General features: G+C 38.4%; 1 protein-coding gene across 2 annotated transcripts in view; it reads left to right on the plus strand.

Annotated features, from left to right (window-relative positions):
* Nucleotides 1-263: 263 nt before the first annotated feature.
* The window catches only part of LOC308690062 (uncharacterized protein), a 29463-nt gene continuing 2392 nt past the window's right edge, over nt 264-27334 (plus strand). Inside the window, exons 1-6 of one of the 2 annotated variants that reach the window (XM_081364298.1) lie at nt 264-351; nt 18989-19321; nt 19417-19746; nt 19928-20047; nt 20270-20329; nt 26360-26414. In XM_081364298.1, coding sequence (XP_081220424.1) covers nt 291-351; nt 18989-19321; nt 19417-19746; nt 19928-20047; nt 20270-20329; nt 26360-26414 — 959 coding nt within the window. In that variant the 5' untranslated portion in view covers nt 264-290. The remainder of the gene's footprint in view (nt 352-18988; nt 19322-19416; nt 19747-19927; nt 20048-20269; nt 20330-26359; nt 26415-27334) is intronic. The other variant, XM_081364299.1, reaches the window with a different exon arrangement.

Genomic DNA, 27334 nt, shown 5'->3' on the forward strand with positions numbered 1-27334 from the left:
TGATGGATTTGAATCCGATTTTGATTCAATATCGATTCATTTCGATAAATATTAGATACATGTTAATTTTTTATTACGCTATATTAGCAATAATGATTATTTTGTGAGACATGGATGAGCTTTGATTGGTGGTTCCCATCATGCACTGCAACATTAGGCTTTGTTTATTTCAGCAGTGATGGTTGGTTGGTCAGATGAGAGGAAGTTAATAACCACAGGAGGAGCTGCTGATGTTTAGAGGAGGAGCTGTAACTATATATAATGAAGAGGAAGACTGACAGAAACAGAAAATGGCTGATAAGTGTGATCTGTGTCTGCTGGGACTGATCATTCTCTCTTCACTTCTCACAGGTAAAGAAATCTGTATTTTCTCTAAAGACATTTAGTGGAATTAGTCTGGAAAGAGTTCATTTGAACATGCTCAGTTTATTCTTGCACACATTCACGTTGTGTTGATCTCAGAGTTGTGTATTGATACACACAGATCATAGTGTATTATTCCTGATACTGGACATAGTGTCACTCAAACATCTGATGATGAAGAATTATCTTCATATTAAGAGTGTGTCAGTGATTTGAACAGCTCTCTGATAAAGACTAATAGTTTATTCTGGAGAGTGTGTTGTTTGCTTTAAGTCAGGAAAAATACTATGATTTAAAACTTCTGCTTTTTATCCTGGTGTGTTTTATGATTCATTTATTAATACACTGTAAAAAATTCACCCATATATTTACAGTAAAATACTGGCAGCTGTGGTTCCAGCCATTTACCATAATTCTACCATTTCAATACAGTTTCAAATTGTACTTGCAGCAATGGTCACAGCAATAATTCTACAATACATAAAAAAAAAACATAATACATTATTATCATTTCTAGTCTATGTAGTATATAATGTATACCGACAAATCAAACTATTTTTCACAAGATGTAGAGAAAATAAAGAAGAACTAGATTATGGTACATCATCTTCTATTTATTAAAACACAAGCAAAAAATGGCCATTTACAAATTGTCTGAAACTGACCCAAACTGAATCTCAGCATAAATAAACAATAAGTTAAAAAGTAAAATAGCACTTGCTTTAACAAACACAAATCCTTTAACTCTCTGGTGTTCTTCGGTCACTTTTGACCACAAAGATAACTAGTGACTCCCAGAGGGTTAAAGAATTTGTCCAAAAATGTAATTCTCATTATTCTTTTACCCTGATACAATCCCAGATGTGCACAACTGCCTTTCTTCAGCAAACACAAACATTTTTAGAAAGAAATTCAAAATCTTTAGATGCATAACATGAAACTGAAAGACAATCATTTGGAAAGTCCAAAAGTAATGCATGAACCTGATCAATTAATATCTTATGTAGCAAAACAATAGGTGTCAACAAAACAAATAAAGATTTAACAAAAAAGCTCTTCCTGTCTGCACTAAATTCATTGTGTAGCTGTGCAACGCAAGTATGTTGGCATGTTAAAGTGTGTAGAAAACGATGCTTTGATTGCAAACAGAAGAATGAACTTTACATGAATATTCTGATATTTCAAACGGTATCAGAGCCCTGGTCAGAAGCACTAGTTTAAAGTAGAGAATGTTTTACTTGTTGATTTGTTTCTTACAATAATCACAATGCTGGAACCCATTTTCTTGCATAGTATGGATCCATGTAGGAAGCTTGAATTGAATTACAGATTAAATATATGCATTTCTATTCTGTTGAAGAAAGTCATATACACCTTGGATGGCATCTGGGAAAATAAATAATGAGAATCTTTATTTTTGAAATGATGCTGCATTATATTGCAGCATCGTGGGTGGTGGTGGCGCAATGGATAAGACACATGCCTTTGGTGTGAGAGACCTGGGTTCGAATCCACTGTGAGACACCAATGTGTCCCTGAGCAAGACACTTAACCCCGAGGCGTGCGACCTCTGACATATATAGCAATTGTAAGTCGCTTTGGATAAAAGCGTCGGCTAAATGAATAAATGTAAATGTAAATGTATATTGTTTAAAATTATGATAACAGTTTTAAGAGGATAAATCAATGTCTAAGAGAAAAGTGTACATTGCCCAGCCCAATGAGAGGAACTAGTGAGTGAATTAACTTATAGAGACCAAAAAACAACAAAAAAAAAACAAAAAAAAAAAACAGCCAACACGTTACACCCTCTTTGGATAGATCTGGCAAGACGACTGTCGAAACTGGTCAACACACCCAGTTCTAAGAAAAAAAAAGAAAAAAAATGTTAGTGCTTATATATAGCATATGGCAAACAAACGATACTTATAAATAACATTGCACACACTTTTAAATTAAACATAAAATTAACTGTTTAGTAGATGAACATAATTAGAAACTTAAAGTGTAAATTGCAGGTTACATTTTTTCACGGAGATAATGCAATGTGCTTATTAAACAAAGATAAGAGCCGCCCACCATTGTTTTGTATGTTTTTTATACCAAAATGCTGAATATAATATGAAAAGTTGGTACTTTTTATAGTGGTTTTAAGCACTACCCCTCCCTTCCACTAGGCAGGGCGTGACGTCATATGAGGGACTCCAAGCCTAGAGTTACTGTTAGTCTAACGGCAAGTAGGCTAGCAGTTATACTGGAGACCTAGCTAGCAAAATTGGTTAACTATTGTGTTTGTGCGGGATGTACGAATACATCAAAAACAGGGCAGAGGCTCCGCAAGTTTCCCCAAGAAAAAACGTCTGATTCGTGCCTGGGTGAGGTTTGTGGCTATGAAGCGGGCAGATTTTACTGCTGCCTCTGTGACAAAGTCAGCCGTCATATGCGGCGAACACTTCACTGCTTTAGACTATGACCCTGGAGACATGCGTCGGTTCAGTATGGGTTTTAAACGCCAGGTACGACTTATTTCCGATGCAATTCCTTCACGTCATTCCCATTCCTGCTCTTCTGCCTGTCCTGTCCTGTTTATATGTTATTTTAGATTCAGACGTGATGAATGACATAACTCAATTGTAAACGTACTCGTGTGTGCTGGCTTCAAGAGGACCGTGATCCTGCCTGAAATGAGAGTAAGCTATTCGCAAAACAAACGGGTTCAGGCAGCATGCGTCAAAACCAGGATCTGCCGGTCTGCTCCACTAAACTCCAAAACGTGTTCACCTCACGGCAGTTCATCACCCAGTTACTGTAAAAAACATGCTACCTTTGAAGAAACCCCAATAAATGTTATTTTAACACATTTTAAGACAGAAATGTTTAAATATATACATATTGAGCTCTTTATACGAGAGCACCACAGCACATGCATGGCCTTGCCATAACTGAGTAATTTCCTCTTGACCGCTTACACCATCAATATGCGTTGGCAAAGATGTTTTCAATTATGCATTCTTTTGACTTCTTTCCAGAAATCATTTGAATTATTTTTTTGCAGTTTCCTTGCAAGTGATTCAGACCTCATTGTGTTTTCATTCCTCTTTATGAAACGTAGGGCATATTTAAAATGTGCATTTGCCCGTTTCTTATATTCAAATAAGGGACCATGTTTATGTCTATACTCAGCCCAAGCTTTAAAAGCCCTTCTAGCCTCCGCATGAAACTCTTCCACATATTCATTTACACCTGGCTTGGCTTTGTTCATCTTGGTCTTGTACAGAGTCCTACTTGATCACCCACAATAAAAAAGCAGGTGGAAGCCTGATCTTGAATAAATGACACAGGCCAACCTGTTGAGATATTCATCTTCATTCTGGGAACTCTCATGGGGTGTATAGATGTTCAGGATGATGAATGTTTTTCCACCATAACTGAACTCAATTCCTATAGCCCAGTAAGCATTCAGTCTGATCAAACTTGTTGTGCCATAGTACGTCAACGCCGCCAAGTATTCTGCCATGAACTAATCCAGCGCTCAAGTTAGTGGCAGAGTCATCCGCCCCATAGAAGTCTTTATGTGGGGAGTTCAGTCTTTCCAAATCCTGCTAAGCTAAAAAAAAGTCTCTTGAACACCCAGTACATCACATAATAATAATAATAATTCATTACATTTATATAGTGATTTTCTCTGCACTCAAAGCAATTTACATGGGAGGGGGGATCTCCTCAACCACCACCGATGTGCAGCATCCACCTGGATGATGCGACGGCAGCCATATTGCGCCAGAACGCCCACCACACACCAGCTTACTGGTGGAGAGGAGACAGAGTGATGAAGCCAATCAGTATATGGGGATGATTAGAAGCCCATGATGGACAGAGGCCAAGGGGCGAATTTGGCCAGGATGCCGGGGTTACACCCCTACTCTTTTTCGAAGGACATCCTGGGATTTTTTGTGACCACAGAGAGTCAGGACCTCGGTTTTACGTCTCATCCGAAGGATGGTGCTCTTTTGGCAGTATAGTGTCCCCATCACTACACTGGGGTGTTAGGATCCACACAGACCACAGGGTGAGCACCCCCTGCTGGCCTCACTAACACCTCTTCCAGCAGCAACCTGGTTTTCCCAGGAGTCTCCCATACAGGTACTAACCAGGCTCAGCCCTGCTTAGCTTCAGTGGGAGACCAGTCTTGGGCTACAGGGTGATATGGCTGCTGGCCCAGCAACATGTCTCCAATAGTTTATCCACCACAGAACGGCGTGATTTATTTCGGTTTATCGGCTGCTGTTCTCATGTAGAGCTACCCAAGTTCTCGCTCACACTGGCCTGAGCTTCCAGGGCCATTGCTGCCAAATCCGACAGGTGGAAGTTCATCCAGGTAGTGTGATACAAACCTGGGAATGTTTTCACCGCACTCATTAAGCACCTTCAGACAGTCCTTAAGGTTGTTAACCCTCTGGGGACCAAAAACGTTCCGGCGCGTTTTGTTCGTTTTTTTTTTTAGCAATGAAAAATAAACACTAAATGCTCTGTTAATTTTGATCTTTCATTTTCGTGTAATACATCAATCGATCCTGTTCAGTTTCTATTTTTTTTCTGTATACTCACAATAAAAATAAAGTGTTTTGCTTTTTGACAAATAAAGAAAAATTAACATGATGCGATTTCTGCCTTCTCTCTGTCAGTAAACTCCCATTTGAAACGCGTTCGAAAATGATCTATAACTCCGCGAAAATTCAGTCAAACAGGCAAACAGACCCACGGGCATAAAGCTTGAGATCGCATCTTTTAAATGAAGTAACTTATATAAAAAACAAATATTCTCATCTTCTGTAATCTGTATAAAAAGAGAGCGACTCCAGTCGAGCTCATTAAGAGCTAATTCACAGTAATGTGACCACTCCCCGGAGAGCGCGTGCTATTCAAACGCAAATTCTGAGAACCATTTCAGAGCTGTGAAACGCCCACATCACCTGTAAAAAAAGCGTGTCGCGATCGAGTAAGGCATAATATAGCCAACCTTATGGAGAAAAGATTCCTCAGAACAGTGCTGATATGAGGAGCAATATATCCTGATATGCAACATGACATCATGACTTTGCGTATAAATAACACGCCACTTTCAAGTCAAGTGGCGTGTTATTTATACGCATTTTGAGCTTTCCGCGTCTATGTGTACGCCGTTAAACGTCCGAGTGATTCCGCGTGTATGTGTACGCGCCGTTAAATGTCCGAGCGAAACGGAGGAAAATGTATATCTACATCTGGGGAGCAATATTTTTTTTCCTAGGATGGTAGGGGAACACTCATAAATGGTATTAACCCGAGTGATGGGTAGGTTTAGGGATGCGGTTGGGGTAGGTCATATATATTTATATACAGTAATGTAACGTAGATCAACGGCGTTGATAAACACGCTGAAAAGCGATTATGCGTGTTGATAACACGCCAAAATGGAAATACGAATTGGCGTGTCATACATACGCCATTTCATGAGATCAGTCTGTGATATGAGGAGCAGATCCCGCTGAGGAGTGAGGTAGGCTGTTTTCTTTTCTCAAGTGCGGAATAACGTTATGGAATAACGTTAGTGTAGGCCTATGCAAACCGCAAAAAGATGAATCGCATTTCTATAATATGACTCGCCTTTCTGTGAGATGAATGAAGGGTACATATTTGTAAAGACTGTTTAGCCTAAATATGAATCGCGCGTCTGTGTGTGAAAGAATAAACTGCTTTGCTATAGCCTACTGAGATGAGTAAAAATCGACTGAAATATGTTGAAATAAAATATCTAACGTTATATATATATATATATATATATATATATATATATATATATATATATATATATATATATATATATAATACTATTTTTGTCAAAAATAAAGTCATAGACTAAGATGTTAGATGTTCCAATGTTGGCTATATTCAAACTAATGAATACATATGATAAAATGTAGGCCTACAATCTTTTTTTTTTTTTTTTTACAAAGAAAGAGTACACTTGAAATATTGTTGAAATTGTAATTATTGTTGTAATTGTAACATTTTTAATAAAATAGCAAAACATATTTACAAGAGAGATGTAAGCGAAATCTTAAATGGTCAATATAAGTCTAAATACATCTTTTGTCCTTGCATTGTGGCTCAGTCAGTGTCACACCTGAGTGAATGGCTCATTATGCAGAGTGGGTGTGACACTGTAATCTAATGTGTAAACTACTCCTCCTTCACACATATTGGCTTTGCAAGCAAAACCTGTTTTACACCATTTAAATCAATGTATTTTTTTTTGTGAACGATAAAGCAAGACTATTTTCTGATAATTTTGAAGCTAGAACTCAAAGGGAGAACATCCATTAGTCAAAAGTCTTGTGGACACATATTTAATATGTGTTTTGTTGTCTTAATTCAGAAACTTTCATTTTTATTTTTTCCGATAGCCAAGCATAAACATTATTCTCTTAAAAATACAAACATCTGCATACACGTTGCTCGCATATTATGGTAGCCCTGTTTGTGCTATATAGAGTGAATTTACACCTTAGCCATTAACATGTTTATAAATAACTGAAAAAAGCACAAATGTCAAGGCATGTCAGAACATCTCAACGACCCCAAAAACAGCTTGGTCCCCAGAGGGTTAATGTCCTTCTGAGAGCCTTTATGTTTGATGCAGCGTATTGTAGTCGTACACATTAAAAATCAAAGTCGTATTAATAAAAATCAAAGATTTTTTACAAGGGCAAGCAGCAGCTCTAGCACGTACCGCCACACCCGTCGCCATCTTTCTTTATTTTTTATTAAAAAAAAAAAATAATAAAAAAAAATAAAATAAATATATATATATATATATATATATATATATATATATATATATATATATATATATATATATATATATATATATATATAAAACGGTTAGGGCTGCGCCATACCGGGCGACGTCACGGTCCTCATTTTTTTTGTCATCATAAGGGTTGTTGAACCGCTCTTAGTCTGACCCGTCGCCTAGGACCTGTTAGGACTTCTGCAGTAATGCGGTCCCTGTACCGGTCTGTCGTGGTGAAGAAGGAGCTGAGCCGCAAGGCGAAGCTCTCGATTTACCAGTCAATCTACGTTCCTACTCTCACCTATGGTCATGAGCTGTGGGTCATGACCGAAAGGACAAGATCCCGGATACAAGCGGCCGAAATGAGCTTTCTCCGCAGGGTGGCTGGGCGATCCCTTAGAGATAGGGTGAGAAGCTCGGTCACTCGGGAGGAGCTCAGAGTAGAGCCGCTGCTCGTCCACATCGAGAGGGGTCAGTTGAGGTGGCTCGGGCATCTTTTCCGGATGCCTCCTGGACGCCTTCCCGGGAAGGTGTTCCGGGCATGTCCCACCGGGAGGAGACCCCGGGGAAGACCTAGGACACGCTGGAGAGACTATGTCTCCCGGCTGGCCTGGGAACGCCTCGGTGTCCCCCCGGAAGAGCTGGAGGAAGTGTCTAGGGAGAGGGAAGTCTGGGCATCCCTGCTTAGACTGCTGCCCCCGCGACCCGGCCCCGGATAAGCGGTAGAAGATGGATGGATGGATAAAACGGTTAGTTCCAGTCCTTGATTCTGATTGATTCATTTTGACGGCAATGAACTTCAAAAGCTCACCCTCCACAATCACTTGCCAAATAGCAACATTATTAATTAATTAATGCATTTTAATTAAAAAATGTTATATATATATACACATTTACACACACACACACACATAGCCTATATATATATATATATATATATATATATATATATATATACCAGTCCTTGATTCTGATTGGTCAAGTGTTTTATCCACGATAAACATGGTTATGACCACTTCACCCAATGGTTCTATGTATCACTACACAACACCCCTAGCAACCACTCTTAGCAACGCAAACATATGTTCTCATTGATATTGATCATTGATAAGCTTGTAGAGTATTGTGAGAGATGAGAAGTGAGTGTACCTGCATTTAAAGTAGATATAGCATCTTCCTTCAGGTCAGTCCTATATTCATAATAAATCAAATCAAATCAAGTATATTTGTATAGCGCTTTTCACAATACAGATTGTATCAAAGCAGCTTCACAGTATTAAATTAAATTAAATTGTTTCTAGTGGAATTTATTGATTGATAGAATAAACTTGAATATCCCCAAAATATCCCCAACTGAGCAAGCCAAATGCAACAGTGGCAAGGAACCGAAAAAACTCCATCAAGCAGAGATGGGACCAAGTCACACATGTGCAAGTCTCAAGTAAGTCTCAAGTCTTAACCTTCAAGTCTCAAGTAAGTCCCAAGTATTTTTTTCTTGGGCAAGTCAAGTCAAGTCACAGGCTATGTCAAGTCAAGTCAAGTCAAGTCAAGTCAAGTCAAGTCAAGTCAAGTCAAGTCCTGTAGTAGGCCAAGTCAAGTCACCTTATTATTGTAATTTTACCTGCAGAATCTGATCTAAATAAAGTGAAAAGACAAGACAAGAAGAAAGCCTTAAGTTTTCAAAAAAGCATTAGACATGTGACCCACTATTCTGCTTCATAAGGACCATGTTGACAATATGACATGACGTGGTTTAATGTAGCCTAAACAATGATTACCAAATTTCTCTCTCATAACCACTGAAAACGGGTAAAAAAATCTAACCAAAAGTCAAATTATTATGGACGTTATCTGACATTAAGCATTTCTGTTTCACATTTTGAGCAGGGCAGCGGAGCGGCTGTGGGTTGACTCCCCACGGTTCTCATGGGCTTTATATATAAGTCCTAACATGAAAAAGCTTTATGGTTTAATGTACCTAAACAATGATTTAGGGGGGTTTGGGGGGATGTAAAAAAAAATTATTGCATCACAATAAGTGTATTGTGATTGTGAAAACATTTTAGTAACTAAACTGAATTTTATTAGGTTTAGTGACAACATGTTACAATGGTTACATGGTACAATTTCTGGTAAGCTATGCTTTTTTATTATTTCAGTTCAATTCAATTCTTGTGATTTGATTTAATATTGACACATGTGGATAAATATTAGGTAGGCTACACAAGGTAGGCATTCATTTTTCTCAATGTAAACATACAGAGAGCCCTATCAGCTGGCAGTATTATTTAAGGTTAAAAATAACTCAAATACATATAATGCGTTTTTTTTATTAATAACAACTTTATTTAAGGATATAAATAAAAATAAATAAGTAATATAGTACACATATTTAGCAAAAAACTCTCTATAGCTCTTTTTTTCTAGCCAACTAATGTGCTATAGCCCATGTTATGGTCATCAAATGGCTTTCCTGAGGTAGCCTAAATGTTATGTGACATAATTGTTCTCCAGCTGTTTTATTGACCCATTTGTTTGATTGATTGGTCGATATTATGTATGAGGAATATACATTTCGGTAAGTTGCACTGTATCTTTCAGTGTTTATTCGTGTTTATTTACTATTAGGTTGTAGAGATGATCGGTTCACGTGCCGCTAGGGATCTGTCGCGTCACATTTACAAGCGCCAAAACGCTATTTTTTGTTTGAATTTCATAATAATAGTGACAGAATCTGAGAGCTGAGATTTTTTTAGATCATAACTAACCTGCTCTGTCTAGTCTGTCGGTATCCGTGTTCTCTTTGCTTCGCAATTTTTCTGTGCGTGAGAAAATGGATGTGTGGCGTGAGAGCGTGTGAAAAGCGTCAACCGCGTGAGTCTCACTGTGAATGCGTGAGAGTTGGCAGCTCTGTGTTCGTCTTTTGCCATCTTGTGAATAATAGGGGTTATGCGGAACGCCCAACGTTTGAACCGGAAAACAGGTATAAGCATTTCCGGTTTTCACTGCTGTACGCATCTGCAGCGGTAGGTGATCTCTGGGGTAACTTATTTTTCGCTTTTTTAGAATACAATTCTTATTTCTGTTTTAATTCAAATGTCACGAATGCTTAAAGGGGGGGTGAATTGCTGTTTCATGCATACTGAGTTTTTTACACTGTTAAAGAGTTGGATTCCATTGCTAAACATGGACAAAGTTTCAAAAGTTAAGTTGTACGTTTGAAGGAGTATTTTTGTTCCAAAAATACTCCTTCCGGTTTGTCACAAGTTTCGGAGGGTTTTTTTCGAGTATGGCTCTGTCTTACGTAAGAGAGGGCGGAATTTCCTTATATGGGTCCTAAGGGCACTTCTCCGCGGGCGCGCGCGCACTCGTAGACCAGAGAGAGAAGAGAGCGAAAGCAGTACGTTACCTCAAAGCACTCTGCTCGGCTTTTAGGGAAGTCAATGTCACCAAAGAAGTGGGTTTTTGGTTGCCAGGGCAAGGCAACCCTGCACAGATTCCCAAAGAACCCAGCATTAAGGGAACAGTGCATGGAGTTTATTTTTCCTGAGCATAAACAGAGTTGTGTAGACTGTTTGTTCCCTGCATTTCGACGATGATTGTTTTATAAACAAAGCCCATATCGACGGATTTGCAGATCGTCTAATAAAGGATCGAGCAGTCACAATTATAAAGGTTCGCTGTCGCATGCGGTGAGTAAACTGATTCAAATGTCTCTCTGTGTTGTTGTTAGCTCGGTTAGCACTATAGCACACCGCCCACACGGCCCGCCCCCAGCCGCTCGTTTTTTTCCGGAAAGACTCGGTATAGCCTATCTTTCTATTATAAATATAATAAAACTAAAGACGTTTTGGAGATATGAAGGATGCAATACTACTCTATAGGTCCTCAAGATTAACAGGAGATTGAGTGAAAAGGAGCAATTCACCCCCCCTTTAAGTATCAGAAAAAAATTTTTTATAAAAAAAATAAAAATGCAGTCTTCATTGATTGTTTTAATCGTCTGCCAGCAAATATAAAAGGTTAAACTACTGATAGCATACAAGTCTAAACTAACTTACTGATAGTTAGCTAACTGTACATCGGGTGCCATTAGCAAAAGCTACATATACTAACTTACATACCTTCATAATCATGAATAAATGAGGAGGTGTAAAAACTTTAATCCTTTATCTAACGAAGTACTCGGGGCTCTGGACGTCCGTTTGGCAATACGATGTACATCTGAAATGGATAGAATGGGTAGCTCCTGTAAACACCGGCTATAAAAGGTCGCCATTCCTACGCTGTGTTTACCGCAGTAGCTGACGACCGGAAGTAGTTATACCCATTTTGTAGAACCCGGAAGTATGTTCCGCATTCCGCATCGGTACCCCTCCGGCTGACATGTTGATGTGATATCTGATCTAAGTGGGCGTGGTGTGCGTAAGGTACGAGAGGGCATGACTGATGATAGTGTCGTGATCCAGTCATGACAACGCTATTCTCAGCCTGCGCTCCAGCTGGGTAATCAACTTTATTTAAAAAAATTATTTATATATTTTATATTCAAACTGAAAACATGATGTGATTAACACTCAAGTCATTCAAGTCATCGTGTCTCAAATCAAGTCCCGAGTCTTTAACTTCCAAGTCCGAGTCAAGTCTCAAGTATTTTATTTTTTGTCAAGTAAGGTCACAAGTCATAAAAATAGCGACTCGAGTCGACTCGAGACCAAGTCACAAGTCCCCATGTCTGCCATCAAGTGACCTAATGGTGTCCTAAAACTCCATCAGGTGACCTAATGGAGAAAAAAAAAACTAATGGAGAACCCAGGCTCAGTCGGGGGCCAGTTCTCCTCTGGTATTTATGAACTAGAGGCCGGATTGTAGTTTGAACAATATTATATGAATGCCTGGCCGAAAAGATGCGTCTTTAATCTAGTTTTAAACTGGGAGAGCGAATCCGAGCAACGAACAGTATCGGAGCCAAATGTGAAAATGCTCTCCCTCCTTTGGTTGATCTGGATATCCTAGGTATGACCAAAAGCCTCGAATGTATTGATCTTAAAGAGCGCGATGGATTATAGGGTGATAGAAGATCCGTTAAATAGACTGGAGCTAAGCCGTTTAGGGCTTTATAAGTCAGTAGCAATACCTTATAATTAATACGGAACTTTATAGGTAGCCAATGTAGTAGGGCTGTACTGTCCTAGTCGATTAGTCGATTAATTGGTCGATACGTTCTGGTTCGACCAAAATTCTGATTGGTCGATTTTCTGCCGCGTTTATTTCATCAGTTTTCACGCGCTGCGGCGCGCTCATTTTATCAGGTGGAAAGCACTAACTGCTAATGGGGGTGTTTTCAGAGTACCCTTGTTTCACTGTAACAGTCTGTCTTCAAAACACCCCCTTTGTTTTCACCGTTTTTGGATTAGCCCAACCCAAGAGAGAGCGTCGAGCGGAGAAGGTTTGATGCTGAAAATTATTTATTTAATTGTGAGAGCGTTTAATAGTCAGTCCTCTTCTAACATGTCAACAACTAAGAAATCGACAGTGTGGCAGCATTTTGTTAAAACTGATAACAGGAAAAAGGTCGAATGCAAAGTTTGCAAGCAACAGTTTTCCACAGCTCGACAACAAATCTAAAAGTGGTAAGCTCACTTGTCTGCGTTAGCTTGCCCTGTCTGTTTTGAGTAGGCTATATGAACATATCAGAATTTGCCTATTTCAATGTTTTAGTGTGATAACTTTTTTATTTTTTATTTGGAGCCTAATGCGCAATTGCGCTGTGCTGTTGGTTGTGTTAGTTTTGAGCCTAGGATGCTTTATTTCAGTTATGCACTTTATTTCGTTTCTGCTCTTGATCTGGTTTGTTTAATAAATATTCTTTTTTTATTAAAGTGGACGTGCATTTTGTGTTTATTAAGAGTAAAAGCTTTAAATTAATAGTCTATTCGTGTCTCAGCTGCGAAGCTGAGCTCATGTTCAGCCTCGCTTGGTGCGAGGACATGCACGGTGAAATGAGAGCCGACAGACTCGTGTGTCAGACTCATTTCAGTGCAAAATAATTAGGTCAAAAACGGTTTAATATTCTGCAAATAGCCTACTAGTTGTTTATGTTTATTTATAATTCATTTAGGTGGACAACAAGGCTACCAAGTACTGCGCACAGTGCGCATAGATTAATTTAAGGGTTTTTTTTTCTAACGTCATTTTTAGTCGATTTTAGTCGATTTTTAGTAAAAAGTTTCAGGACTTCAGTCGACCAAGATTTTCTTTGGTTGAGTACAGCCCTACAATGTAGTGATGATAAAATCGGTGTTATATGATCATATTTTCTTGATCTCGTAAGAACTCTAGCAGCTGCATTTTGGACTAACTGTAGCTTGTTAGCCTTTGGCTTGCTCAGTTGGGGATATTTGGGGATATTTAATTTAATTAATCAATCAACGATACTATTGATCAGCATTACCAAACGTAGACGTTCCACTAGAAACAAACATTGATGTATTGTTCTAATTTATTACTGTGAAGCTGCTTTGATACAACCTATGTTGTGAAAAGCGCTATATAAATAAACTTGACTTGACTTGTTTATTGAGGATGCAGGACAACCGGCTAATAACGCATTACAGTAATCTAGTCTCGAGGTCATGAATGCATGAACTAACTTTTCTGCATCAGAAACTGATAGCATATTACGTAGCTTAGCAATGTTTCTAAGGTGGAAAAAGGCTGTTTTTGTAACATACGAAATATGATTTTCAAAAGACAGGTTACAATCGAGGTAACACCCAGGTCTTTTACTGTAGAGGATAAAGTAACAGGACATCCTACAATGTCAAAGTTGTATTGTGAGAGGTTCTGTGGGCGTTTTTTTTAACCGATAAGTATTACCTCTGTCTTGTCTGGATTTAATAAAAGAAAATTACGCGTCATCCAATCTTTTATATCTTTAACACACTCTGTCAATTTGGATAATTTAGCGTTTTCATCCGGCCGTGATGAAATATAGATTTGAGTGTCATCAGCATAACAATGAAAACTAATTCCATGTTTCCTTATAATATTTCCAAGTGGCATCATATATATTGAGAATAATAGAGGGCCTAACACAGATCCCTGCGGCACTCCATAGTTTACTGGAATTATGATCGATTTTTCTCCATTTAAATAGACAAAATGGTAGCGGTCAGATAAGTATGATCTAAACCAGCTTAATGCTTGTCCTTGAACACCAGTATAATTTTGTAGTTGATCTAAGAGTATTGTGTGATCTATAGTATCGAACGCAGCACTTAGATCAAGTAAAACTAGTATTGAGATACAGCCTTGGTCAGGAGCTAAAGGTAAATCATTTAGATTTTAACGAGCGCAGTTTCAGTGCTATGATGCGGCCTGAACCCAGACTGAAACTTTTCATAGATATCATTTTCTTGCAAGAAAGAGCCCAGTTGAATGGACACAACTTTTTCTAGTATTTTAGACATAAAAGGTAGATTTGAAATGGGTCTATAATTTACTAGATTATTCGGATCTAATTGTGGTTTCTTAATGAGAGGTTTTATAACTGCCAGTTTAAATGTTCTTGGAACATGACCTAAAGATAAAGATGAGTTAATAATATTGAGGAGAGGCTCTTCCACTACAGGTAACACTTCCTTCAGTAGTTTAGTTGGTATAGGATCTAATAAACATGTTGTTGTTTTAGATGAAGTGATAAGTTTATTTAACTCTTTTTGTTCTATAGTTGTAAAGCACTGTAATTGTTCTTGCGGGGGGATAATTGAGGCTGAATTATAAGGTGCGATTGAACGTTTACAATTGTGGTTCTGATGTTTTCTATTTTCTCAGTGAAGAAGTTAATGAAATCATTACTACTAAACTGTAACGGGATATTTTGTTCGGGTGACGTCTGTTTATTTGTTAGTCTAGCCACGGTGTTAAATAAAAACCTAGGATTGTTTTGGTTGTTTTCTATTAGTTTGCGGAGGTGCTCAGCCCTGGCTGCTTTAAGGGCCTTTTTATAACGTGACATACTGTCTTTCCATGCGATTCTAAAGACCTCTAAATTAGTTTTTTTTTCCATTTACGCTCTAAATTACGGGTTTCTCTCTTTAGAAAATGCGTAGTATTATTGTACCATGGTGCTTTAATTTTCTCTCTGACCTTTTTTAATTTAATGGGTGCAACAACATCCAATGTTCTAGAGAGAATGGTGCTCATAGTGCTAGTTAATTCCTCTAGTTCATCTGTTTGTTTGGGTTCACTGAGCAGCTGAGACAGATTAGATAAGCAATTTGAGAAATTATCTATGGTGGATGGAAGGATTGTTCTGCCTAATCGATAACGCGGCGCAGCATGATATATTACAGCAGTACGTAATATGCAAGTTACCAAGAAATGGTCAGTGACATCATCACTTTGTGGAATGATATCTATATCGGTTGGATCGGTTCCATATGATATAATTAAATTGAGTGTGTGATTAAGACGATGAGTTGGTCCGGTGACGTTTTGCTTGACCCCAAAGGAGTTTAATAAGTCTATAAACGCAGCCCCTAACGCATCATTTGAATTATCTACCTGTATGTTAAAATCTCCAACAATTAATGCTTTATCTACATTGACAATAGGTCTGAGAGAAAATCTGCAAATTCTTTTAGGAAATCAGCGTAAGGCCCAGGCGGTCTATATACGGTAGCCAAGGCTAGAGATAATATGGATTTTTTTCTAACATCTAAGAGCGTAACATTTAGTACAAGTACTTCAAATGAAATAAACTTATAACCTGTTTTCTGAGTAACATTGAGAATATCTCTATAGATTGTTGCAACACCGCCGCCACGACCAATCAGACGGGGCTCGTGCTTATAGGAGTATCCTGAGTATCCTACTGGAGTAGACTCATTTAGACCGAAATAATCATTTGGTTTAAGCCAAGTTTCAGTAAGGCAAAGTACATCGAAGCTATTATCTGTGACTATTTCATTTACAATAACTACCTTAGGTGTGAGTGATCTAATGTTTAGAAGACCTAGCTTTAAAATTTGTTTTTGTTTACTAATAGCAACATTTTCTGTTTTAATAACAATTAGATTTTTCCTAGATCCTGCAGTAGATTTATTATTTGATCTCACTAAACGAGGAATAGACACAATTTCTATGCAATGTTCTACACTAGTATTTATATCATTTAAATTGGTGCAGGAGAGACTATGATTTGAACTTTTGGTTACTAGTCATTTAATGGTATTTAACATTTTGGAGATGTTATCCGACAGAAGATCCACTCCGAATCTGTTTGGGTGTAAGCCATCGGCATGGAAAAGCCTAGGACGCTCCCAAAACAGATTCCAATTATTTACAAAGAGCAGTTTCTGCTCATTGCACCATGACATTAACCATTCATTTAGCGCGAATAGTCTACTTCAGAACCTCCGTCTGGTGCAGCCTGATGTCATTCACTCCCGCGTGCAGGACCACAGTTCCGACGCGCTCGTCACCGTTCAGAATCTCGGGTACGCGAGCAGCGATTTCAGAAACACGAGCACCAGGAATGCAGTGACTGTGCACCTTACTTTTACCTAACGTAGCGTGTACGTGCCGAGCGATGGAATCGCCGATGATCACAGCATCGCGTTCGGTTTCGCGAAGATGTTCGTTGTAAGTGAGTTTAAAGGGATGAATTATAAATCAAATCGATAGAGCTCCAAAAGACAACAACGCGTTCAGCGACGCATTCGAATTCCAGAAGTGAATTTAATAATAAATCTGTTTGAATGTCCGCTGCGATATCTTGTCCTTTTTACTGTTAAGGGGTTTTCCAGTGACACTAGTCATTTATCAGTTGCGTCTTGATTCTCTGTGTTCACAAGTTTGAATCCTAAAAGTCATCTCTACTGCCTGACTCACTCATAAAGACAGTCTTTGCCGCCATCTATTGGCGAAATAATGTATGTAACTTCTGCTGCTGTTCACGGTCAAGGACTATTTTACCAGCGGAAAGAAGGCTTTTAGTGATGTTACTTCATGAAAGTTGCATAGATACATATTCTTCGGCTTTGATATTTGCATTCTGTGTTAACCGTTTTATAAAAGCAATAAGGCACTTGAGGCAGCACTGGCAACACTGGTCAGCGCAAGATGACACCAGATGTGCTAATACGCATAGTGACGTGTGCCATTGGCTTCTGTGCGTCAGATGCCATGTCACTTACTGTTAATACCACTGTCGTGTGGCCACTACATAAGGATGACATTACCTCGAAAACATGATGAAATTTTTATTTTCCTCATCTACACATATCAGTGGGCAGTGGCATACATTATTTGTCAAGGAGATAACAGATTCTGAAATGCTGTAATGAATGATCCACACAACAAAATGGAAATGCAGAATGTTTATGCTTATTGTTGACAATACACAATCACATATTCAAAACGGGAATGGCCTTAAATGAGAAATGATTTAATGATTAGTTTGCATAGATATTACAATCAAATGCCAATGCAATGCTTCTGTGTCCAGAGGCATAATGAGCAATTAGTATGAGCATCAAAGATTAGTTTCAGAAACTTTTTTTTTTTTTAACTAAACGAATCAATGTTTTTGGACTAATCTGTTCATTTAATGGTTCAATTGCTCACTCATGAAGGCATTCACTTGCTTAGCCACCTACTGGCTTAATGATGCAAGTTACACAAACACAAACACTACAGTGAAAAGTCCCAGTGCTGACTGGTGAAATATAACATATTCGAGGACCATATTCACATTAATATTTATACAATACTTCTAATATTATTATTACTATATACAATACTATTGCTCATTTCTTGGACTGGGCAAATGCCTATTGTCCATTTATGTATGAACTGACTGTTTGTTCTTTACTGTTATTGTGAAGCGTCCTTGAGCTTGGGAAAGGCGCTATATAAATTAAACATTATTATTATTATTGTTATTATGGCATTATATTTATTAGGTGCTTGTGTTGTTAAATTGAGCTTATATTTTCCACAGTAATTAGCAGAGAACATATGTGTTAAATAGGAATACACTAATAATGTTAATTACTGCTCTTCCTTTCTCATCTCCAGATTGTTTCTGTTACTCGTTTAATACTTTTATCGTACACAGTTGTTTGGTTTAGCTACTTACATCTCGAAGGCCAGACTCACACTATATGACCGTTCACTGAAAGCGTGTCGTGAAGCGTCGCGCTCGGCTCGCAGCTTCTGTGAACATAAAGCCCTAAAACCTCATTTGATTCGATTTTTTTCATCTCGCCTGGGAAAACAAGCGAGCGTTGCGACGGTGTCACTCTTTATTTGGGTGCACTTTTCGCGCTTCTACAATTAAAATAACAAACGTCCCAGACAGCAACATAGTGTCAGCCCAGATCCGGCCCAAGTGGAATCCATGTGTGTACCAGATGTGGGCCGGATCTGGGCCAACACTATGTTGCTGTCTGGGGTGAGAGCGCAAACATGTGAACGGCCTCTAAAGCAGCTCAGATGAGGCGATATGCAATATCATTGCAGCACCAAAGAAGAGTTAATATTAGGCAATTATTTCACAAACTTCATTATATGCACTTCGAAAAATTAGAGGTTCGGACCTCCGAGATCTCAGTGGTGAGTACGGCCCTGTGTGTCAGTGATTTGAACAGCTCTCTGACAAAGACTAATACTTTATTCTGGAGAGTGTGTTGTTTGCTTTAAGTGAGAATAAAACTTCTGCTTTTTATGTTTATGTTTTCATTTATTATATCATAATTATCACTGAGATATACTGTGTTTCAGGAACCAGTGGACTGGATCATGTGTTCATCAGTTCTGGTGAAAATGTCTCTCTGTCCTGTTATAATACTCTTTCTGGCTGCAAATCACTATGGATCTACATTAGCTACGTTAAAGGTTCAGAAGGAGTTATACTTAATGAAGAGATAAAGAATAAAGACTCAGAGAGACATGAGAGACTGAGTCTGGAGTCTGACTGCTCTCTGAACATCAAGAACGTCACAGGAGAAGATTCTGGATCTTACAACTGCCGACAATATGTGAATTACAGAGGACAAGGACCTGATGCACGTGTTGATGCAGTTGATGCACATTTTTTTCTGCATGTTCTTCATGGTAAGTTTATGATTATGTGGTCAATTTAAAAAGGGCAGATTCTCCCTTTAAACTCAGATGATGATTGAAGAGTCTGATTTGTGTCTTGTGTTCAGTTTCAGTGTCTCCATCATCTTCATCATCATCATCATCCTCACAGACTGAGATCAGTCCAGGCCGCTCTGTGACTCTCTCCTGTCAGGTGTATACTCTATACTCCTGTGATGCTTGGGTCAGTTCTGCGGGATTAGAGCTGTTGTGGGTGAATCAGGCTGGTGTTGATCTGAAGACAGACTCCAGATATCAGATATTATTCTCATCAGATCTCTGTATCCTCACTCTGACTACAACACTCCTGAATGAAGATGACAACAGAGAGTGGAGATGTCAGCTTACTCGCAGAAATCATCTCGAGACCTCAGTCAGATACACTGTCAAGTATTCAGGTGAGAAACAACACTGTAAAATATGATGTTAATTCGGTTTAAAATTATACAGTAACGCATTAATACAGTAATACAGTAATACAGTACAGACTCTTCTCAACTACTGCCCCTGTAAACTGTGATGATGAACACACACTGCATGTCATGATCGATATGAACATATGATGTTAATGTCCTACAGGTGATGCGTCTGAACATTCATCTTCTGCAGCTCCAGTCGCTTCACCAACACTGATTCCAGTCAGAAGCTCAAACTCTGAGAAGACATCAAGCCGAACTACAGCAGCAGCTCCAACACAAGGTTCATGATCACATGATCACTGTATAAATAGATTTTATTTTTGGTGAATGGCGATAGTCATTCTCCTCCTGACAGCTTGAGAGTGAAGTAAGAAGATAATAGATGACAGACTCGTGCACATATTCATCATTTCTGTGATGTGAAGCTCCAGTATTATGTGATGATGATGTTGTGTATATGTGGCATTATGTGTTGAACTGAACTAACAGACGTGATCCACAGATCCAGCTGATACAGCATCAGAAACTGGAGTCAGTTTGACTGCTGGATCATTATACAGAGGTACGACACGTTCATTTATACTGACAGCTTTATAACATTAACCCCCTGAGGTCAGCGGTATCGCCGGCGATACCAGCTCGCTTTTTTTTATCAGTGTAAAAGAAACTCATAAATACTCTGTTGACTTTGATTTTCCATAGGAGTTTCATACATCAATCGATCCTGTTAAGTGTGTATTATTTTTGTGTATACTCACAATAAAAACAAAGTGTTGTGCTTTTTGCCAAATAAAGAAAAATAAACGTGATGCGAGTTCTGCCTTCTCTGCCAGTGAAGTCCATTCTGAAACGCGTCCGAAAATGAACAATAACTCAGCGAATACTCAGTCAAACAGGCAAACAGACACACAGGCATGAAGCTTGAATTCTCTTCTCTTAAATGAAGTAATTTATATAAAAAACAAATATTCTCATCTTGTGAAATCTGTATTAAAAGAGAGCGATTCCAGTCGACCTCATTACAACTAATTCAAATGTAATGTGACTCCGCCTACGGATAGCGCGCGCTATTCAAACGCAAATGAATGAGGCAATCCGCGCAATCCTGTGAACGCCCCCATCAGCTCGAGAAAACACAAGTTTATTCAGATCATTACTTGTTTAAACCGTCTCGCAGCGCTGTGAGGAATAACAATAATGAAAAAAGTACCTCAGAAGTGCGGGTATATCGAGGAGCGAGCTGAGGAATACTGGAAGTTTTTTTTTCTTCTCTCGTGAATCGGGTTTCCGTTTGTGATGAATGAACGGCAGAGATGCGCGCTGTTTACCACAGCTCGCAAAAAGACAGTTTAAATTTAAATTGCGTGTGTGAATGAATGATGATGTTTTAGCAAACTGTATTGCCGTACTGAGTTGAGTAAAAATCGACAGAAATATGTTGAAATAAAATGTAGGCTATTTGTATAAGCAACGTTTTAAACTGAAAATTAACATTTATATGCCCTAATATTTCATAAAAACAACGTTACAGTCAAGCGTTTCTGTTTGTGTATGAATGTTTCGGTTTTAGCAATCTGTATTGCTACACTCAGTAAATATCGACTAAAATATGTTGAAATAAAATGTATTTGTATAAGCAACGTATTAAACTGCAAATTAAGATTTATATTTCTTATAATAAAAATGAAAGACCTATGTTACAGACATATGAAAGACAACATTTCGTTGATTAGTTTTGGATAGATTATACATTTTTAATGTAAAATATCTACCACCTCAAATAAGCTTTTGTTTGCCAATATTTTCTTATGTTAAATATAATGTTTTGTCAAAAATAAAGTTATCAAATAATCAATCAAATCCTTAACTTTGAAATATGTATGATAAAATGTATACTTTAGTTTTTAGAAAGAAAGATTACACTTGAATTGTTGTTGTAATTGTAACCTTTTTAATAAAAAAATATATATTTACAAGGTAGATGTAAACAAACTATTAAAAGGTAAATATAAGCCTTTTCTTTAAATAACTTTTATTGTGTTTTATTATTGACAAATTTGGGGAGAGGATAAATATTCCAAAACTGAAAATACAGTATGAGAATTAAGTCAAGTCAAGTCAAGTCAAGTTTATTTATATAGCGCTTTTCACAACACAGGTTGTATCAAAGCAGCTTCACAGTAATAAATTAGAACAATACATCAATGTTTGTTTCTAGTGGAACGTCTACGTTTGGTAATGCTGATCAATAGTATCGTTGATTGATTAATTAAATTAAATATCCCCAAATATCCCTGCACAATTAACTGCACAATGTTTTCCTTGGATATTATAGGCCAAATTGCAAGCACAATATGTGGAAAAATAAAAAAGAATTGAGATGCTTCCAACTGTTGCTCTTGCATTCTTGTGGCTCAGTGACTCACCTGAATGAATGGCTCATTAAGTATGCGGGCCCCATTGTCTCCTAAGGTGTGAACCACTATATATGCATGACCGTTGACGCCCACTCCGCATATGGCCTTTCCAAACAGAAAGTGCTTTACAAAATTCAAATCAATGTATTGTGTTATGTGAATGATAAGGCAGGGTGATTTTCACTTCATTTTGAAGAAAAAACACTAGGTGATGACATCTTTTAGACAAAAGTCTTATTGGCACATATTTAGAATGTGTTTTATGGCCTTATTTCAGAAACTTTAGTTTTTAGTTTTTGCCAATAACCATGCATAAACATTATTCTCTCAAAAATGCAGACATGTACATTCTTGTTGCTCACATTTCATGGTAGCCCTGTTTGTGCTAAATAGTGTGTAATTTTTTTTTTGCCATTAATATGTTTATAAGCAACTGAAAAAAGCAAAAAATGTCAGGCATGTCTCAAGGACCCCAAAAACACCTTAGACCCCAGAGGGTTAAATATGAATCGTGAATACAAAGAAAGATTACACTGGAAATATTGTTACAATTTTAAATGTTGTTGTAATTGTTTAACCTAAAAACCTTTAAAAACATAATATATATATATATATATATATATATATATATATATATATATATATATATATATATATATAGAAGGATAGATGTAAACAAAATCTTAAAAGGTCATTATAAGCCTTCTCTTTAAATAATTTTATTATGCTTTATTAGTGACACATTTGGGAAGAGAATATATTCCAAATGTGAAAATACAGGATGAGAACAATTAACTGCACAATTACTAGAAATGTTTACCTTGGATATTGTACAATTTGCAAGCACAACAACTGTGAACCAGTTATATATTGTCTTTGCATACTTGTGGCTCGTGTCTGAATGAAAGGCTCATTACTTGTGGCTTGTGGCTGAATGAAAGGCTCATTACGTATGCAGCCTCATTATGCAGGCCCCATTGTCTCTGCAGGTGTGAATCACGCCCACCCGCATATGGCCTTTCCAAACAAAAAGTGTTTTACAAGATTTAAATCAATGTATTGTGTTATGTAAATGATTAGGCAGGATGATTTTCACATCATTTTGAAGAAAAAATTCTAGGCAACAACGTCCATTAGTCAAAAGTCTTATTTACATATATTTAGAATGTGTTTTATGGCCTTATTTCAGAAACTTTAGTTTTTTGTTTTTTAAAAAAACATGCATAAACATCATTCTCTCAAAAATACAAACATGTACATGCAAGTTGTTCACATATTATGGTAGCCCTGTTTGTGCTAAATAGAGTGAATTTACACCTTTGCCATTAATAGGTTTATAAGAACCTCTGGGGTCTAAGGTGTTTTTGGGGTCCTTGAGATGTTCTGACATGCCCTGACATTTTTGCTTTTTTCAGTTGCTTATAAACATATTAATGGCAAAAAAAAAATTACACACTATTTAGCACAAACAGGGCTACCATGAAATGTGAGCAACAATAATGTACATGTCTGCATTTTTGAGAGAATAATGTTTAAGCATGGTTATTGAAAAAACTAAAAACTAAAGTTTCTGAAATAAGGCCATAAAACACATTCGATACCCCTGAGGGTTAATGAAGCCTCAGACTTAAAATAAAAACAAAAATTTTTACAATGCCATTACATCTGCATTGAAAATAAAAAATACAAATAATGAAATGTCACTGGCTACAAAAACCCCAAATTACACAAACTTGTAATTATAAAATATATAGTTACTATAGACTATAACTTACTATTCAAATACAATGTGAGCTAATTTAAAAGTGCAGTAGGAAAGCCTTATAAAACTAATGTAACGTAAACAAATTAGCTCAAATGATATACCGTATTTTCCGGACTATAAGTCGCACTTTTTTTCATAGTTTGGCTGGTCCTGCGACTTATATTCAGGTGCGACTTATATATCAAATTAATTCAGACTGAGATGAACCAAGAGAAAACATTACCGTCTACAGCCGCGAGAGGGCGCTCTAGTTGGCGGAGTTATTCAGAAGCGACACCATATGAAGAAAATTCAGTGGATTCAGTGATGTGGAATGAGATCGCGGGGGCTTAATGAACTTGTTTACTGGTAACTTGCTTGTTGGACTCACTGGCTTATGTTAATTTAGCCTATTCAGCCTCCCAGGTATATGTTCTTTATGCTATTGTGTAGCTGAATAACTGTTAATGTGTTGCGTTAACATACCGGACACCTTCTCAGCCTGTTGTTCTGTGTGCTACTGTGTAGTTGAATAACTTGCCTTTCCAGATTAAATGTCTGTTCTTGGTCTTGGATTTTGTGAAATAAATTTCTAAATAAATGCGACTTATACTCCAGTGCGACTTATATATGTTTTTTTCCTCTTCATAACGCATTTTTTGACTGATGCGACTTATACTCCGGGGCGACTTATAGTCCGGAAAATACGGTACAGGGAATTTTAATAATTAATCAGGAATATGATTAACCCTCTGGGCGCCACGGTCGAGTTTACTCGACAAGATGCGGCACTGAATAAAACGGCCGATTTTGTCAAATAGGGTGTCAAATTTCGTTCAACCTCCCCTCCACTAGTTGGCAGACATGTCATACTTCATCCCTGACTCAAAAAAACGTCATGTTTCTATACAAAATCTTCGAGCTAGAGCGCATTGAATCAGTGCGAACAAAAGCGGAGCTAGTGTGCGAGTGAGCCATTTTATCAGAGCAATATTGTCAACGTCAGCGAGTTTTTGCATTAGATTATTATTATTATTATTATCTAATGGCATCAATAAAGCTTACCCGCAAATGAAGTGTTGTGTCTTCTATTCGCGGACCCTGATTCTGAAGGGGAATAACGTTATCTGCCTTCAGAAAATGACGGTGATTCTGAAAGTGAAAGTATAGCCCTACACCAAGCACAAACGGTGAATCCTTTGCCCAATATAAAGTTAGATGGTCCTTTACCCAATGTCAGTGGTGGGAACAATGTTTCCCGGGGTCGGAGTGTTCATCGCGAAGTTAGCAGGCGTGTTAGTGTTGTGGGGAACGAGGTGGCCGCGGGAGATTTTTACCGCGCTAGCCATGGTGACCGTGTGCCTCTCCGCAATCGCGGCGACAGTATTGTGGTGGAGGCTTTGTCTATTGCCACTAGGTATGTTAGACGAGATCGAAGTATTCATACGACAGTAAGGGGGCAACGTGGAGGCAGGGTGGGGAGTCGCAATGACAATGACAGTAGTCCGAGCTGTGCACACTCGGCGCGCGCGCGAGGCAGATCTGGCCGCGCCCGCGCTGCTGCTCATAGCAGTAGAAGAGGCGATGTGACACGGGGCAGAGGGGCTATTATGCATAGTCTTTCGCAAGACCACACCATGAAACACTACAAGAAATGTCACCTGGATGAATAGGGAGTCATTATCTCTACAGCAAAAGCCCTGCAACAATTGTTTTTGTCTGCCATTTATTACACTGTTGATTTACATTTCCCTGACCATTTAGTAGTGTACAATATGTGTTCTTTTTTGTGTGTTCATGTCCTTGTGATGTGTGCGTCTTTGTCAGCTAAAAAATAAAATAAAATAAAAAATAAACATCAACAAAAATTATAAAAATTCTATAATCCAATATGGCCGCCACCATATGACGTCATAATATGCTAATTAGATGGGAAAATGTAATCCCTACATAAACTTTGGGTCATCCTTAATATTTCTCTAATTTACAGAAAGTCTCTATCTTTTATCACTTTTAAGATATAGCCTTTTGAAATTAAGATGTCAAAATCGAACGTTTTAGGAAAAAACCTCTGGCGCCTAAAGGGTTAATATATATATATTTTATATTACAGTTACCTTAAAATTATTGAAGCTGAAAAATAGATAAATTGAACATATCAATATTTCATTCTTCAGATCAATTATCCTGATATCTTTTACTGGAAATTAATGTAATTATCAAACAGTTGCTTGGCCCGCAAACGACCATAAGATTAACTTATCAATGTCACATGCCTGTCCTGTCTCGTGTAGCACATGTGGTGTTTGTGTTCCTGTCACTGTTTGACCCCACCCTCCTTGTTATCTCATTATTGGTTTCATTTGCCCCACCTGTTGTTCCTCATTACCTGCCTGATTTGTCCCTTTTATAAGTTCCTTTGTGTTTGCAGTCTGTGTCGGATCGTTGTCTTGTACACGTCTCCTGTTCCCCCGTGACCCTGTTTGGTATGTTCATTTTTGAAGTTGTGGTTGTTTTGTATTTAGTTATGTTTTCCCCCTCGTGGGTTTTGTTTTGTGTTTAGTGTTTCTTTTTGTAATAAATATAGTTTTTTCCCTTTGCATTTTGAGTCCTCACCTAGTTTCTTTAGATTTACGTGACATAACGATCCGAACCATGTCGAGGACTCCGCAAGGGGTTTCACGTCACCCACCAGCCCCCTCTGTTGCGTGCCCCCAATACGAACGTATTATTCGTTTTCAGGCACTTAGTTCCCTCCGCCAGCAAGGGGCTGATTTGAGGAAATTCGCGGCCGAATTCCTTAGAGCGGCGGAGGGCCTACAACTGAACGAGGGGCCTCTTAAGGACCTTTTCTTTTATGCACTCGATGAGCCCATGGACTGGTTACTTAGGAGGGCGTATGAAAGAAGTACCTTTGAGGCAATGGTGGAGGGTCTCGCTCGCTTGCAGGAGCGAGAGGCCAGGATGAGGGTCCCAGTTCCAGTGGCCCCAGTTCCAGTGGTCTCGAAACGGAGGAGGAAGAGGAAGACTCCCTCCGTGACTGTTCCGGTGGCCTCAGTTCCGGTGGTCCCGAGTCCGGTGGTCCCTGTTCCGGTGGTCCCTGTTCCGGTGGTCCCTGTTCCGGTGGTCCCTGTTCCGGTGGTCCCTGTTCCAGTGATCCTGCTCGCACTGCCTGCACCACCTCAGCGATCCGTCACGTCTGCCCAGCCAGAGACTGTTCACGCCACGTCTGACGGGCCTGTGTCTTTGGACAAGATGGCCGTTACAGAGACTGTTCACGTCACATCTGCCGAGCCTGTGTCTTCAGACAAGATGGCCGATGCCGAGCCTGTTCACGTCACATCTGCCAAGCCAGAGACTGTTCACGTCACATCTGCCGAGCCTGTGTCTTCGGACAAGATGGCCG

This window comes from Scardinius erythrophthalmus, assembly GCF_964197995.2.
Source record: "Scardinius erythrophthalmus genome assembly, chromosome: 1".
Taxonomy (NCBI): Eukaryota; Metazoa; Chordata; class Actinopteri; order Cypriniformes; family Leuciscidae; genus Scardinius; species Scardinius erythrophthalmus.